Genomic DNA, 18,729 nt, shown 5'->3' with positions numbered 1-18,729 from the left:
ACCAGATGTTAAACTAAACCTAGGGTCATCAGTAAAGAGAACATGAGAGCACTGGTATTCACGCCAGATCTGAGGTTCTTTGTACCAGTCTCATCGGTCAGTTCATTGACAATAATGCTCGTTTCAGCACTCTTTTCGAAGCTCCATTCAATCAGTGTGCCCACTTTGGGCAAACCCATAGAATTAAACGATAATCTTCACAAAATTTTACTTGTGTACTCCTCTAGGCCTAATTAGACTGCCTACCTTTTTTTTTTTTTTTTTTTTTTTTTTTTCAAAACTCCAACTTTAAAAGGTAGCGTGCCGGAAAAGGTTAATTTATGAAAAATGTTAATAAATCATCTAAATCTAGATAAATGTATAATGTATATATTTATTTTTCGAGTTTTGAAAAGAAGTGGGAAATTATCTTCTAGAAAGGGTTGCATGGTGCATATAAGATTCAGAATCCCTGTTTTAATGTCTTATAACTTCTGTTATATTTATTAATTTGTTGAGCTGTATAAGAAAATTTTAATTCTTTTCGATTTACTTGGAATTTATAATTTCCTTTACTCTGATTTATTTCTTTTTTGCCCATTTTTATTTCTGAACAGAATCCACTTAGTAATTTCTTATATATTTTTATTCAATGTATTTGCAATTCTTATCATCAACATCCATGCTACAATATTTAAACTCTTTTTCATCCAGATCTGCCTTTCTATTAAGGAACTCCACATACTTACTTATAATTAAATATTATTTTGATTTTTTCCATTATTTTAATTCTCTGTTTATTCTGTCTTTTTTACATCTGTCTTTCTTACTTTTAAGATAATGGGATCTTTTGCTCCTTTAAATGCGACGCCCTCGCAACAAAGAATTTTATTTTTGAAATATACCTTTCGAAAAAATCTGAAAGGGTTCAGATTTCATCAGTGTTCAAAAGGGCTCTTTCAACTTTTTAAGGATTTGTTTGTTTTTATCGAAACAATTATTTTAATGAGCGTTTCTGTCATTCTCCTTTTCCGTTTTGCTACCGGAATGATAATTTTAGTTGGCGTGTATTCAAACGAGGTAGAATGAGATTACATTTAAAAGAAGGTTTAGATTGTTTAATCAGAGCGTGCTCCGCCTGCTGAAGGTCACGTTACTAGTTAAAATTCTTCGATAGCAGTTGTCTGCGTCGTTTCGTTATTCTGTTCATTAAGTCTTTTCTCGCAAATGTGGGTATAAGCCATCTTGTGCGTAATTCAGTCTGTGTAGTATTTGGCTATATTACGACTTAACTTTATTTTGAATTAATTACTTTTGAGTTACGCCATAAACGCTGGCTGGTGTTGTAAACGCAAGGAATGTCTTATGTTAAATTACTTGGTTTTAATAAAACGTCTTTTTGACGTTCCATCACCGCCAATCTTACATTTTTTGTCATCTTACATTCTCTATCATCGTATTGGACATAGCGAAAAGTGGCTTAGCTTCATCTTGAGTACCGTTATAATTTATACTTCCCAAGAAAGTGAGATCCTGCAAAGTTTAATATTGTTAATCAATAGTGATGGCCAAGGTGGAATAGCGAAACATCTTATAGGATACCAGATGAATGCACATTTAGAACGACAAAAGCTCGTTCTCTGTACATTTGAAAAGGGAAAAAATATACAACGCAATTCTCTAAAAATATTTGATGTTTGTATTAGATATATCATGAATTAAATGCGTTTCTATTTGAATCAATCAGATTAAAATGTTAAAGATAATATTCTTAAGAACTGCATCTATTGCAATTAAATAGCTTAGTTTGTTAATAAATAACAGTCAGATTAAATCATAAAGACGTAACAGACTCGAACGATAAGTGGAACTACGTATTTATAGTGAACCGCGTTTAAAGTGAATCAGCGTAAAATCGTGAAATCGTGTTTCTAGAATGTAGCTCTACTGTGCTAGAAAGGTTTTTTTTTTTTTTTTTTTTTTTTTTTTAAGAAGAAATTTGATGATGAGAAATATAGACAAAAGAATTTTAGAATTTCTTTCGAAATTCGGTATTTAAAAGAAGATAAATTAGTATAAATGTATAACGTATCAAACATTTCTAAATAAAAGGCGGATATCTCTTTTTCGAGGAAAACAATAAAACTCGATCATTTGCGGAAGACAGAGTGTAAGATTACTTACAGTTTAGTTTATGTGATTACGGCTACGCCTCGAGAGCTATCTGCCTAAGTAGAGGGATACCTATGTGAAGGGCTTCCTACAGGAAACTGTCTCGTATACACTTTACACATGAGGGAAAACGCGACAACGCCGATGCAGCCAGCCCGCTCGCGGGATTCGAACCTCGAACCAAACTGCATGTGTTCAGCTGCTTTATCGCTCGGCCGCTGGTTGCTCACAAGAAGTGTACTATTTGAGAATGGCACGTCTTAAAACTGAGTTGTGACTATGTTATTGACCAACTGAACTGAAGAACCGCTGCTACTTGCAGTCTTATTGTTAAATTTCATAGGAACATGTACCCGAGAATTTTGGTGAAGTTAAACATTATCTACTTCAAGTTACATTACTGCCACCAGATATTTCAATCCTGAATTTGTTAGCAACCTTACTGCGGAGAACTTTTTGTTAGCGTGCCCATGAGCGGCCAAGCAAGAAAGTCCCTGGAACACTGGGTAGTTTAGTCCGGGTTTCGAATCCCGGCAACTGTACTGCATATAATACAAATGAACTGCAACTGCAACTGCTCAGCACCATGTCATTTAATTAGCCCTATATTTGCTCTGCATCATGTGTTCCAATCGTATGACAGCCTAAGTTTGTGCACTATGAGTTGTCTCATTATAAGTATTTGGCCCACCAGCGGCCGAGCGGTAAAGTCGCTGAACACTGGTAGTTCGGTCCGAGGTTCGAATCCCGCGAACGGGCTGGCTGCATGGGCGTTTTCGTGGTTTTCCCCATGTGTAACGTGTATACGAGCCAGTTTCCCTTAGAAAGTCCTCCACGAAGGCATCCCTCCCCTTAGGCAGATAGCCCTCGGGTGCTTTGCCATAACTCATCACACACACATTATAAGTATTTTCGCACATATACTATCATATATATTATCTGAAACACCAACTGTTTACCCCAAATATTTATCTGCATTATATATTATCATTTGTATTATATCTACTTTACATCATGCGTTCCTAGTAGTACATATTAGTACAACGAATGCTCTGTACCATGTGTGCCTATAAAATATTTATCTGTTCTGCATCATGCGTATTCATTCGTATCATATCTGTCCCGCATCAAATGATTTTAGTAGTATTATACCTGCTCAGCAGCATGTGATTTTTTTTTCCATATCTGATCTGCATCATACATGTTCATTAGAACTTTACTTGCACTGCATAACGTACATTCATGTATCTTTATTAGTATCGTATCTGCCCTGTGCCACGTTTATTAATTAGCTCTATATTTGTTCTGCATCATGTGTATATATCAGCATCATACCTGCTCTGCATAAAGTGTTTCTATCATGTGTTCGCCTAGGTTCGTGCTCTATGAGTTGTCTCATTAAAATATTACTACACACATACTATCATATATTGTAACACCAACTATTTGCCCTAATATTTATTTGTATCATATACTCCCATTTGTATTATATCTACTTTGCATCATACGTTTCTATTAGTATAACATATGCCCTGTACCATGTGTGCCAATAAGCTATTTATCTGTTCTGCATCATGTGTTTTTCATTAGTATCATCTCTGTCCTGCATCATGTGCTTTTAAACAGCATTCATTATATCTGCCCAAAGTAATGTGTTTTTATCAGTATTATATTTGCCCTGCATCATGTCTTTTTAATTAGCTCAATATTTGCTCTGTATCATGTGTATATACTATTAACATGCTTGCTCTGCATCATGTACTCCTATCATGTGTTAGCCTAGGTTCGCGCACTATGAGTTTAAGCTTTCTCACCATAAGTATTATTACTCATATACTACCATCTGTTTCATATGTAACACCAAGAGTTCATTGCTAATAATTATTTACAACTTATGTTATTATCTGTCTTATAACTTCCCTGCATCATGTGTTTCAATTAGTATAACATATGCAATGTTACACACGTGCTTTATATCTGGTATGCACCACGTGTTTTCATTAGTATCACAGCTTTATCTCTGCTCTGCATCCTGTGATCTTATCAGTATTATTACACGCTTTTATGTATCACATAGTATCACATCTGCCCTGCATCATATGTTTTAACATCATCATATGAATGCATTATTTGTGCTCTAGTTAGTATTCTGTGAATTTCTTATGTGTATTTTAAGTGTTTTTATGTGTACTGTATGTCCTAATTGTTATACGTGTTATGTGTTTCAGGTTATTCAATGTTGTTATGTGTATTATGTCTTTTATTGTTATGTCCCCCCTTTTTTTTTTAAATTTTCTGTAACCACTGTAATCCTAAAACTTTCACTCGTAATGTAGACTATGTCAAACGCCTTGTATGTCCATGTAACTTTCTCATTAAGATCCAAATAAACTCCCGAGGCAGCCTCATGAGGCTCCAGGGAGTTGTTGCCAATAGATAGTGGAGGACGCGGGGTATATGCCTGTTTACCTATGTTAAACATCAGGCGCTCTCGTCCTCCGTCACCTGTCACCTGCTTAGGCGTTTAGTGGTTTTTCCCCAGATGCAAAGTGCATACGATCCAGTTTACCATAGAAAGTCTTCTACGAAGTCATCTCTTCGCTTAAGCGGATAGTCTTGAGTGCTTTTCCATAATCAAATAAACCAAACCAAACTGTCCTTTGCCGTTACGTAGTTTCGTAATTAGAAAGTGATTTCGTTGACAATGCCCAAATCGTGAAATGAGCCAAATTTGTATTGAAACAAATTTATCCATTTATGAATCAGTCAAAAAGTGAGAAAAAAATTTTGCAACTCACTGAATGAAGTAGAAATATATTAATTATAGAAATTGGCACGGGTTGAATCATATTTTACGAACGGTTATGCAGTCTGTATAAACAAATATATGAAAAATTAAAGAGAAATTTTTTTTTATTTACAGTGGCTAAGCAAAAAGTTACAAAGAACTAAAATTTTACAAACAAAGGAATTAAGAACAAAAAGACCGAAGTCATTGCCTAAAAGAGCTCTCTTGCCTCCCAATATCTCGACACCTCTGTAAGACTTCGAAGAGTCACACATCGAAGCAGGTGGACCCTGTCCATTTCTTCTCCAGAATCACAAAGGGAACAAATAGGATCACTCGAAATGCCTATGCGGTGCAGGTGGGCAGTAAGGCAATTATGTCCTTTAGACAGACGGAAAGCTGCAACTGCATTGAGTCTCGAACTATCGGGAATAAGAGATGGACTTATCATTCTCCAACTTTTTAAGGCTGTACGAGTCTGAAGATCTGGTAGGATACTAGACGTAAATAAACTTTTTAAAAACAGTTTAATCCTCCAATAAGAAATAGCTGTATTAGGATATTGTAGTAAGCTGGTAGCTGTTTTCGAACGTAAGTCCGCTTGTTCATTGCCCCAAAGGCCACAATGGCCAGGCACCCACTGGAGAACCATCTTGACTTTGCAAATTCTTGAAATTGCAAAATTTCAGGTACTAATGGGTGTTCAAAAGAGTTAATTGATTGAATAGCTGCGTGAAAATCAGAAAAAAATGACTGTCTTTGCAAACTTGGTGATGAATAAGTAATAATTGCTTTAGTGCTATACAGAGGGTTACTACTACTTCCCCAAAGTAGGCAGAACAGAGAAATATATGAATATATATCAATATGAATTTGAAACAGATCTAATTGAGTTGAAGCTTTTGTAAATTTCAGATCAACAACGATTGTGTATTTCTATCCGTGAAATCTATATTTCTTTAAGACCTACTCATTTTTTATTAGGTAGAGGGTTAATGAATTTTGCGAACAGCAAGAATGAATAGAGAAACATGCGCAAATGCCAGATGCATTTTAGGTAAATAAAAATTGGTGGTGATGGAAAAATCGAAACCCATTTTTCGAACCAACCAGTTCAAATATTGAATTTAAATAATATTTATGGATTAGTAGTTCGTAGGAAGGACGGAAGTCTATACTTAAACTTGCTGCACAAATTTCACCAAAAAAGGAGCTCTGTAGTTCTAATAAGACAGCTTGAACACATTCAGTTCAAAAAGAGTAAACGAATGTGAATGAGGAATCTTTCCTATGCACTTTGTGATTTTCGATTACCCAAACTTGATTTTAATAATAAAATAAAGAATCTGGGTTTTAGATGATCTGCCATGTAATTGCATCCAATAATTATTGTATAAAATTACAATTATGCCTGCCATGAAATTGTAATTTAATCTCATTTCTGTTGGAAAGTAAGACTTTATTTGAGACTTTATTAAATGCTTTTACTAATATAAATTAATGTCTAACTTAACTTTAAGTAAAAGTCACCACTATTTTTATAGCATAAAAATGCTCTGCACGACAGTTTCTAAAATGTTACAAGGCATTTTTACTTAGCAGTTTTTAATTTATTTCCAAAAGGAAGGTTCTATTGAAAGATAATGATTTAAAATTATTTGCAACAACCTTCAGCCCCATCTATTGGTAAGGTAACCCTATTGCCCAGGCATCTAACATACATTCTTGTCAGGAAAGCTCCATGACACTTTTTTTTTTATTTCTGAGTTTGCAGTACTAAAAAAGGAACAAATCTTGTTTTTATGTTAGCTGGTATGTATTCTTACTTGACACAACCTTGGACATGCTTTCACGCAAACTTACTATATGGCAAGGCTGTGTTTAGCAAAACACTGTTCGAATTGTTGTCACATTCGTTAAGGTAGCACAATGGATGCTGATTGTGAGAAAAGTTCTCCTTTAAGTTCTCCTTTAAGCTCCGGAAAACTTCTAGTGAAACTTGGAACATGATTAAGTAAGCATATGCAGGCGAAGCACTTTAAAGAAGTCGTGTTTTCGAGAGTCACAGGTTTTGTGGCACAAAAGGCTTCGTGGAGGCAGAGATTCAGTGCACTACGATCCTAGAGCTGGTTGCAAGTCTATAGCACATGCCGATGCAAACGTGGAGCGAGTAGAGGAGTTATTACAAGAAGACCGCCATGTAACTGTGCGTATGATATTAGAAGAACTGAATTTGAATCGTGATGTGTGGCTAAAGATTTTGCACGAAAATTTATGGAAACTGAAACTTAATGCAAGAATTATCCCTCACTCACTAACAGATGAACAGGAAGTGGAAAGATTAAGAAGTTCTGCTAAACTATTGGAGAAAGCCGACGTAATCCCTCATTTGTGACAAAGATTATTGCGATTTTTTACTTTTTCCGTGAGTGAAAAGATGACCGAAAGGAAAGCTTCATCAAGATTATTGCAGACATCCAACAGGCTGTGACAAATAAGCTTGCAAGCCTTGCAGTTAAGATTTCTGTGTTTGCTTTCAAGACCTCCAGAAACATTGGCAGTTGTGTGTAGATAGCCAAAGGACTACTTTGATAGCAGCTAGGATCATTATTTGGCAAATGCAATTTTCTGTTTTTTACGACCTTTATCCTGAAGCTTTTCTGACAAAGAATGTATCTTGTCACGTACATCAAGAGTTACTTAAATGTCCAAAACTTTATTTATTTAGAAACTGTGAGGAGTCATAGTTGTATCTTAAACGTGAAATGAAATTATAGCGCAAAATAGTTTTCTATATTCTGGCTGAGATTTAGAAACGAACGACTAGAAGCGTAATTACATAAGCATATAATGAAATTTGTGCGTTCTTCGGTGCTTGCGTAGACTCATTTTAAGATATGGACGCCACACTATACAGCCCGTTAGTGGCCAAATAATTAAGCCCTTGAATACTGAACGTTCCATCGCTGGGTTCGATCCCAGATGAACGGTTTTAGTTTTGTTTGTTTTATGTGATTGAGGTAAAGCCTCGAAGGCTATCTTCCTAAGGGGACGGATGCACTCCTGGAGGATCTTCTAATGGAAACTGGTTCGTATGCATGTTACACATAGGGAAAACCACGAAAACGCCTATACAGCCAGCCCATTCGTAAGGTTCGAACTTGGAACTGAAATACCAGTGTTCAGCGACTTTACCGCTCGGCCGTTGGTGGGCCGTAGATGAACGGGCTAGCTGCATTGTTGTTTTTCCCCATGGTGTAAAGTTAAAACCAACCAGTTTGCAATAGAAAATCCTCCCTTCTCTCAGGCAGATAACCCAAGTGTTCTTTGAGTATTCAGATAATCTAATCTTTTGCGTTTCATGCTATGGCAACCTTGTCGGTAACGCACGAAACTGTGGTTATTGATATGGTTTTATACAGTAATACTAAACGGGCGGAAAAGCAGACGAAGCTATATAACAAGAATTGGTTGTATGGATTAGTCTGCTTATTTGTCTTGTCTAAGTTATAATGAGTATATCTGAGAAGCTCTGGGAAGGAGCCTTTCGTTGCGTTTGTATCCATGTACAACTGTTCAACAGTTGACGGAGAAACAGACAACGGTACGGTAAGAACTCATTCGAAATCTTCAATGTCATTTAAAGTTGGGAACTTCTCTCCATGAAGGCATCTCTCGTCTCAGGCAGATAATCCTCGCAGCATTCCCACATTCAGATAACCTAACGATTCGAATTAGGTTAAGTCAACATTTCTCAAACGTTTTGCTTTTTTGCCTTATTCTTGTTCCCGCCGAAGGCAATTTTTTATCATATGTGCATTTTTAGCATAGGAATCAAAATGCTAATATTTTAAAATAAAACTGTTTTTATTTTACATTGATGCTAGGTAATTAAGTTAATAAAAGATATACATTTGTAATAATTCAAGGTTATTAGAGTTTGGAATAGCTTTACCTTATTAACTTAAAGAAAAATAAATATTGGGTTCTCACATTGAGATAAAAGACGCTGCCAATTTTCACACATTTGTTCTGTATTTGGATGTACGTTGGTAAAGAAGTACCCCAGACAGATCTTTAAGTCCCTCTTTTGTTGTTAAGACTAGAAGGGAAAGTTCATAGCGAGAGCCCCACCAGAGGCAAAGTAAGTGGTTAAGACAGCTGAATGCTCGTACTTTGAATCGGTTTTTGACCCAGGCAAAAAGCGCTAACTGCATGTTTCGATTTTATGATTTTCCCCATGTACAACACGAATACCATCCATTTCGCTTAGAAAGCTTTCCAAGAAGACATCCCTCTTCTTAGGAAGATAGCCCTCCTGCGCTTTGCCATATTCAAGTAGCCTAACCGTAGTTAGCATAACAAGAAAAAAATTACATAAAATGCCAGTCTCGGGTGGAAAAGTGATAGCTGTTTGTCATGCGCAATTTCCAGGATCTGAGGTTTTCAGCTATAGTATGGTACATGAATTTGAATTTTACTTTATCTTTCTTGGAAATCTAGGAGGACATCAAATGCAAACTTCGAGAAGATTGGGAAATGCAGGATTAGGATATTTGAATATCCGAAAGCCCGAAATGGCTGTCTACCTAAGTGGGAGGAAGCTTTTATAGAGGACTTTTTAAGTTTTGGTTATTTGATTATGTCAAAATTCTCTGGGGCTATCTGCCTTAGCGAAAGGATGCTTTCGTGGAGAACTTTCTAAAGATAATGGCTCTAAAGATTTAGATTTCTAAAGATAATAATTAACTTAACACATAGTGAAACCTTCGTAAAACAATAATTCGGCTAGCCTTTCTCGTAGGTTTGAACCCGAATTGAACTTCCCGTATTCGTTGGCCTCATTGTGTCGCATTCAAAGTATGCAAAGCATTCAGAGGTTTATATTACTTATTAGCAGTTATTTTTTAGCTTTTTCTGTCAATTCTTGTTTCTTTCGCGTTTCCTCACCAGCATGTAAACGAGTCAGGGTGAACGAGAGAGTACTTAAAATTGAAGTACTTGAAAAGTTGGTCAGAGAGTGCTTGGCTACTGAGTGTACACATTCTACCAGCTGTTTGAATTCTGGATCTAGTCTTCGCATTCTGCCGCCGAAATTTAATATCCCGCTGGTCTAGGTGTCCGAGTCAACCTGTTAGATTAAATTAATTCTTATAGTCTTGAACTAAAAGACTATCTTTAATTTACCATTATCTTTAGTTCTATCGTCACAACTGGATGATTGATTTGTTAACACAAAGATTGTGCCGTCCGTAAATAATCAAGTTCACAAAGGGTTTTTATACTCCCTTTTCCGTGTTGCATTCATCTTCTAGTCCTAGGGAAAAATCGCTAACAGACTTCCATGTCCGTCTAATAGCAGTTTATGCTAGCCAAGAAAATACATTTACAGCATGTATCGCCGTTTGAGCGGTCATAACATCTTGCTAAAGAGCCCCTATATTTGCTATCGTTATTACCATAACCACTGTAGTATATTGCTTCCAAATTGAGTATTTTTATACATTTTGTAATCTCTTATAGTTAGCGTATTGTTGCTTATTAATCCGATAATTACTTGTACATTTACTCGCATGCAGATCGCAACATTTTAAAATGTTATGTAAATAGCCTGACAATTCCTTAAAATTTGCTCACGAGTGCATGATTTAAATCAAACTTAAACTTTGCATTCCTTTGATTCAATGTCTTTTGCATTGAAAAGACACGAAATGCATTAAAATGGGTTTTGAATATCATACTAATATTAATTTGTAGTTTTTGAAGATGTTTTATTATTTGCTTCAATTTTACATCTTCAATCTTAATTTTCGATATCCATCCATTACCGAGCAAACAGATTTTTAGATCACATTTTGAAAGCAGCTACAAAAGCAAAAGTTGCTAATCTGGGCGCTTAATGGATCCACAACAGGATAAGATCTATAGAACTCTTAAAAAAAGAGATTTATGTCTATAGAACCCTCCTAAACCGCTTACATAATTTTCTCATTTTCCTAAACTTTATAACCGGAAGTATTTGTCCAGGTTTAAGAAACAAAGTTTGTAGCCTCTTTTCAAACATCCGTGAAAATACACAAGTGCTGTAGTTATTCTGCATTTATGATTCATACAGAACACTATTAAATAAAATATAGGGTCACCGTAGCCATTTTCATATTTTACAAACCCCGAATAATGAATGGTTTTCATGTGCACTGAAATTCTGAATTAAACATCGTTAACTACTTTGCAATTCGTCAGATTACTGAATTCTTATCCAACAGAATTTTGACATGTTTACATACATAAAGGAATACTGAACAATGACCAAAATGACACCGAAAGGAAAATTACGGTTGTTACTAATTTGACTCAATTGCAAACGAACACTACTAAAAACATCCATGGTTCAAGATTTAAAGATCCATGAAAGTATATTTAAATATCGATTTGTACTAGGTATTATCTATTCTAATTAAATTCTTGTAAATGTGTAGCATATCTTTACTTATCTAATTTTATAAGAAACGTTCGTAGCATTTGTCAGTTTATTACTATCTGGTGGCTTTCAGTAACTGGAGTTCATATTTCGTGCTAAAAGCCCTAAGTTGACATTTTACTGACTAAAATTTATTTCTCTTGCACTAACGTATTCTTAAACACCGCAAATTTCATAAAGAAATATACTTGGCATCATTAATAGAAGAAGGCTGAAATTTATTCGGTAGAATAAAATCTTTTTGTGACGAAGTTCGAAGTCCACCAGCGGCCAAGGGGTTAAAGCTGCAGAAGATCGGTATTCGGCTTGGGTTCCTCTCTAGGTAAACAGGCTGGCTGCATGTGCGTTTTCGTGGCTTTTCCACCTGTGTATCGTGTATATGAGTCAGTTTCCCAGAAAAAGTCTTCCACGAAGGCGCCTCTATCCTTAGGTAATCATTTCGAACTTTGCTATAATTTAATAAACCAAACAAAATTCGAAGCATTTCATTCTGGTATAACCACCAAAACGAATTAAACACTTTGGGCTGCCAGGCAATACAATGGTTAGGGGAGCCGACTGTGATACCGAAGGCCCTGGGTTCGAATTCCGGAGAAGCCATGGATGTAAATTATCTGCCCCTCATATAGGAGGCAACGGTGGCCGCCTATTAGGTGCCTCCATAATAAAATTGCCACTACTTCTAGCCTTAACGGTGGCAAAAGCCTAAAAATGGCCAGCGGCCGCCATAAAAAAATTGCATTTTTGAGGCGTATTTAAAGAAAAGGTTTATATAATTAGTTTAGCATGCTTGATTTCAGATGAACGGTATGTAAGCCCTTGTTTGAATTAATCTTTTTTCCTGTGTCATTTGATTGCAATATTTACTAGCATCCGATTTTAATATGGAAATTTACTCACATCTTTTATGAAAGTCTAAGCCATAGTTATTTCATTAGATTTCCATCCATGATTTAGTTAAATTTCATTCCTTCACATTTAACAATTTTAGTACTTAGTGTATTACAAATAGAACTATTCAAAGAAATGTATTTATTACAGTAAATACTTTTCATGAGCTATTCGGGTAAAATATATTTTCCCAAACTGAATAAATGAAGTAAAGAATTAATTTTTCTGTTGAATTTCTTACTTTTGTTCTTCCGTTCCGTTGCGTTATTTAACATTTAGTTTTTTTTTTATTTATCAATTACTCTTAGTCAACATTTAATTTCAGTTATTAATCAGTTGTATATATTACTTTGCCGATCAAATAAACCCTAAAATGATAAAAGCAATTTCGATAGTGTTCCACATAATTATAGGTCAACTTTCAGCCCCAATTAAATATAAAGGAGATTAAAGGACATATGCAAAAAACGTTTAATAAGAAAAAATTCATCTCAGTGAAATTATACAGTTATAATAAAAATTTACAATTCCTATGTTAGAACATTTACATTAAAATTGGCGAAATTTAAGTGCATAGATTCTTTTTTTAACATAAAAGATGCATTATTTGAATGGTGCATATATTAATTTAATGTTATGTAATTTTAAAATAAGTAATTAAATTTTAATCATATTTACACATTTTGTAGAATTACAACTTCGTATAAAGCACTCAATTGCATTAAACATTTGAAATCTGAAAAAGAATAAAAGTAGTAAATTTTAAAAATTAAGAGTTTGAACTTTTCCATTTGCTTCTGGTTCAAAATTTCATATAGAAGTCCGCAAGTTCGTAAATCGGAGCTTTCGCATTATTTCTACAGAACTTCTTAAGGTAAATTTAACTTCAGGTATTTCTTTTGCCGACTCTAGTCTTCGAAATTAAACAGCCGTCACCATTTCGAATTCAGCCTCTTCTGACTCTCCCGATTCATTTACTTCAACAGGCTCTTCAGGCTCCTCGGTTTCTACCGGGCCTTCCGTTTGAGGGGGCTCTTCGGTCTCCACCGGGCCTTCCGTTTGAGGGGGCTCCTCGGTCTCCACCGGGCCTTCCGTTTGAGGGGGCTCCTCGGTCTCCACCGGGCCTTCCGTTTGAGGGGGCTCCTCGGTCTCCACCGGGCCTTCCGTTTCAGGGGGCTCCTCGGTCTCCACCGGGCCTTCCGTTTGAGGGGGCTCCTCGGTCTCCACCGGGCCTTCCGTTTCAGGGGGCTCCTCGGTCTCCACCGGGCCTTCCGTTTCAGGGGGCTCCTCGGTCTCCACCGGGCCTTCCGTTTCAGGGGGCTCCTCGGTCTCCACCGGGCCTTCCGTTTCAGGGGGCTCCTCGGTCTCCACCGGGCCTTCCGTTTCAGGGGGCTCCTCGGTCTCCACAGGGCCTTCCGTTTCAGGGGGCTCCTCGGTCTCCACAGGACCTTCTGTTGTAATAGGCTCTTCGGTCTCTACCGGACCTTCTGTTGTAATAGGCTCTTCGGTCTCTACCGGACCTTCTGTTGTGGTAGGCTCTTCGGTCTCTACCGGGCCTTCTGTTGTGGTAGGCTCTTCTGTTTGCTTTGTTGCTTCTGTTTCGGAGGTGACAGTAATACTCTCTGTAGTAGTTTCATCAATGTCTCCACCTTCGACAGGAAACTTGAAATTCGGCAACCTGTCTGCGATATGATGCATAACTTTATTTTCAAGCAAATATTTCACAAATCGTTTAAAAACTTTATTTACACCCTTAATAATAGGATTCACAGCCCAGTTGAGTGGCCCAAGACCTGTAATCCAAACTTTCAAACCCTTTATATCATCTATAGCAAATCTGTGCAGAGTTCCATTTTTCCCAGTTTTAGCATCAACACTAAATTCCATATGAATTTCAATGTAAGATAATTCTCCATGTACAGTAACCGTTGGCCCGAAATTCATAAATTTAACTGTGCCTTCATACTGGAATTTCAAAATTCCAGCTCCTAAATCAGCTTTTACATGCAGTCGGCCATTTTTTTCCTTTAAAGAGCAATGATCAGGACGGTGAAGTGTTTTTAAGCCTGTAATATACCCATTATGTAACTTCGCTTCGCCACTGATATTAACGAAAGCTACCTTTCTGCTGAAGCCAACAACACTGTCTTCCATTACATATGGATCGTATTCATGACCACGATCTTCCATCATGTCTTTTAGAAGTTTGTCTACATATGCATCACCACGTTCTATGGCATTATCATCGTAGTAGTTCCCTGGAAAAAAAAGAAACATTAAATGTCTCAATCACTAATTCTAACTTCGTATGTTAACTTTCCTATTAAATCAGTTTATTCTTAGTTCATTACCAAAAATGACAAACGGATAATGTTGCTTCACTTTTACTCTTACGCACATTCTGTACCAGTTGCATTTATTCAGGTAAATCGTGATTGAATAATCCCAAAATTGCTGCATGCTTGAAAAGAGAAAAATAAGTTATAAAATTCTCAATTATTTATATCAAAGTATTAGAGGAATAGTATAAGTCAAAATGATTTTTATATTGAATAAAGACAGGTATCTAAAAATTATGATCTGAGTAATGTCCCTACACCTTTAGAAATATAAGCAATTTTTAATCACCTGAATGAAAATCTGAATTTCTCAGCAATCTAATTCGAATCTTTTACATTACATAGCATGAGCCAAACAATTTTCTCTAGCATGATACACGCGTCTGATACTTCCAGCTAGACATCATTTTAATCAGCTCATTTTGAATGAGGTAAAAACTAAATATAAGAAATATACGTCTTGTATTAGCTCAAGAAATATATGGCTAAAATTTGTTGACAATAATTATTTTAAAAAATATAGTTTAACAGTCAAGAGCACATTTCATGTTATAGTTGTCAAAAGACAATATTTGTGTCATTTATCCTTCTGTAGAAAGTTGTTTGGCGCATTTGTTCTGTAAGGAATCAACTGTTCATCTTTGGGAATTTGTTCAGTTTGCCTACGGCCCACCAGCAGGCGAGCGGTAAAGTCGCTGAACACTGGTAGTTCCGACTTGTATTTAATTCCAGGCGAAAGGCTTGGCTGCATGGGCGTTTTCACTATGTGTAACATGTATACGATCCAGCTTTCCTTAGAGAGTCCTCCACGAAGACATACCTCATCTTAGGCAGATAGACCTTGCGTGCTTTGCCATAATGAAATAAACTAAACTCAGTTTGGCTAGCGAGCGCATTAAGATGTCAAATGCATTAATATGCTTAGCTAGTTGACCTAGTTGTAAAGAGACCTAGTTGATATCTGATGTTCATTCAATATTAGCTAGCAAAAGCATAAATGTTCAAATTTTAAGGAAAAACAGTTTTAATGTAGTTTTTGTTTTGCAGGATTTAAGGTAATTTATACTATAATGTAGTTTCTTTCGTACACTTGTTCAGATAATTACAAATTAAATTTAACTGTTGAAACGGATGTATTAACGATATTCAAAATAATAAACTGCTTATACGAAAATTAGGTGGCTATAACCATTATATGTTGGTATTATTACTGGTATATATATTATTATGGTGGCTATAACCATATTATGCAATAACAGATTTTTTTCACAATAGTTGTGCAATGTGAACAGGATTATTTTTCACTTAGAAAATATTTCTTGGAGTCATAGCTTTTTGAACTCCTCTGCAGCTTAAGATACTATATCAAAATATTATACAACTGTAAGCCTTACTCTGAACAACTCCTGTAAGGAAGAAAATTTTCCAAATGAATAACTTTAACGAGAATGATAGAACTTGTGTGTAGTCTACCACTGAACAATACTAATATAGGCATAATAAAGACTCCGTCCGTAATTATTTATTCAATATACTTGCTTTAAAATATTTAATTGCATCGTGCAACTTAAAAAGGATTGCATGAGCATAACTTAATGCTTTTTGATGGCCACTTTCCTTTCGTCACTGTATATTTTCACAGCAGGAATTTTTAAATTAATGCATGATAAAAGCAGTTCTAGTTCCAATTTGCACAATGGAAATGGAACAATCCATAAACAGTATACTATTCGTTTATTAGTACGAGGAAACACACAAGAGCTGCATGCCCAAAATCAATACCTCCATTAAAGGGTTCCATTAAAGGGTTCCATTAAAGGGTTCCATTAAAGGGTTCCATTAAAGGGTTCCATTAAAAGGGTTCCATTAAAAGGGTTCCATTAAAAGGGTTCCATTAAAAGGGTTCCATTAAAAGGGTTCCATTAAAAGGGTTCATTAAAGAAGCTAGCTTATGTTCATGTTATACATAAAGGAAAAGTGAGAAAATTCGCATGCAGAAAAGCTTTAACTGTAATTTGAATCAGGTTGAACTACCAGTGTTAAGCGAATTTGTTCCTTCCTAGTTAGAAATGCCCATTCGCCGAAATTCAAACCTTAGTCGAATTAGGATAACTTCCTGACTGTTGCTTCACCACCATAAGGACTGTTCATCATATCAACACAAGTTTTCAATTAAAAAATGCTACGTACAATTTTCTTCAGAAATGCTCTTCAATTGCTTTTCTTTCCATTCCTCTGCAATGTGGTATACAACTGCGTTATGCTTTCTATGTTTGGGACTTTTACCCTTCAAATGTTATACTGAGATAGGGCTTCGGACCAGGAATCCGCACCTGACAGTAACAGCATTACTATTAACTTCAGGGAATTCTACACTCTGCACTAATAAGTCTTTACTACTTACCGTTCGTCTGTACTGTTTAATGTAACTAACGTTTTACTGAGAAAAATCTTAATTGGAGTCGCTCAAAAAAAATCAGTTGAAAGTATAATATTTGAGGTCTTATTTTCCTGTACTATGTAAAAATGAACGTTTTCCTGTAGGAACAGTATGTACTACTGTCGTTGCAAAGGCGTATTTTGAAGGTAATTTGAATACTTAAAGATTTGACACATGCGGAATTGATTAGAAATAATGCGCCTATTTATCATTCAAGCTTAGGCTATCAATGCACGTAATTATGCTGTAAAACATTTTCGTTGCAGCACACCAACGTCACAGACAGTTTAGAAACAAAATTTAGAATTTGGAGAACATTTTTTAAATTCTTCGTAGAAAAGGCAATTTTGGCAAGACCCATACGTAGTGCTACTACTACATAAGAAACTCTATATTAACACGTTGAGCCAGGCGTAGTTCCCTGTGGACCGGCAGTGAAATTTCCATGTGGCCGGAGTCTTTCGTTTGGCCGATGTCGGTCCATGGGGACCGGCACTGGAATTTTCGTTTGGCTGGCATCGGTTCGCGGGACCGGCAATATTAACATTCGCGACCACGAGCTTTGTCACCAGGCAGGGCTTGTATATCGTTAGCGGACAAAGCTCACCAACAGATAAGCTCTACTCAGTGCATGAAATCGCGGATCATCCTGCAACATTGCACCGCTTGATCGCTCTCGCCGGCTGAACGGTGTTTGGTGTATTTAACTATGGCAAAGCACACTAGGGCTATCTGTTTAAGAGAGGGATGCCTTCGTGGAGGACTTTCTAAGGGAAACTAACTCGTATACACGTTACACATGGGGAAAACCACGAAAACGCCCCTGCAGCCAGCCCGTTCGCGGGATTCGAACCTCGGACCGAACTACCAGTGTTCGACTTTACCGCTCGGCCGCTGGTGGGCCGCCGGCTGAACGAAAAGGACTGCAAATTTGGCGCAGAGCTCAAAGTGTTAAATATGTCTTTACAGGAGTTTGAATTCAACTTCTGTATAACACTAGATATGAACCCCTGGCTTATGCTGTGTTTGGTTTATTTTATTATGGCAAAGTACAGGAGGACTATCTGCCTGAGAGGGGTGCCTTTATGGAGGATTTTCTAAGGGAAAGAGGCTCACATACAAGTTACACATGGATAAATCCACGAAAAAGCCCATGTAGCTACCCCGTTCGCCAGGACTCGAACTAACAATTTTAAGCGATTTTACCGCTCGGTCGCTGGTGCGCACTGTATAACACTAGTAGCATGGAATTATATTAAACTTGTACCGAATTTCCACCTTTCATGTATTCGTCATGACTAATAGAGTGAATAATGTGCAATAATGTTATTGATCAATAAAGGACTTAACTTTGAAATATGTATGAAGGCAAGAAAATGCGTCCATTTTCCTCTTCACTCGCTTATAAATATCATTAAATAAGAACTTTACAGGCTTCTATCCCTCACCATGATTTAGAATTATGTAAAGCAATTGTGCTCCATATTGGAACACATACAAGCTATTATAGCCCTATATATAAGAAAGTTTGCTCTACTGTATTGTATGTACTAAGGGGGATGTACTTATATATACATAGACAATTAGGCACTCGTGGATTAATAATTTGGGTTATGGCAAAGCCAAGTGGGCTGTCTGC

General features: G+C 36.4%; 1 protein-coding gene across 1 annotated transcript in view; it reads right to left on the bottom strand.

Annotated features, from left to right (window-relative positions):
* LOC118183296 (uncharacterized) overlaps positions 1-14,746 on the bottom strand; it is a 69,761-nt gene extending 55,015 nt beyond the window's left edge. The window contains exons 1-2 of the mRNA XM_085808795.1: positions 14,663-14,746; positions 13,235-14,569 (exon numbers count right to left, since the gene is read on the bottom strand). Coding sequence (XP_085664921.1) covers positions 13,235-14,569; positions 14,663-14,711 — 1,384 coding nt within the window. The 5' untranslated portion in view covers positions 14,712-14,746. The remainder of the gene's footprint in view (positions 1-13,234; positions 14,570-14,662) is intronic.
* Between the last annotated feature and the right edge of the window lie 3,983 nt (positions 14,747-18,729).

The sequence above is a fragment of the Stegodyphus dumicola genome, chromosome X2 (assembly GCF_044657685.1).
Source record: "Stegodyphus dumicola isolate Sdum_Otavi_A_Nest chromosome X2, ASM4465768v1".
Lineage (NCBI taxonomy): Eukaryota > Metazoa > Arthropoda > Arachnida > Araneae > Eresidae > Stegodyphus > Stegodyphus dumicola.
Note: the sequence above shows the minus strand (reverse complement) of the source record. Positions and strands in the feature narration are given on the sequence as shown.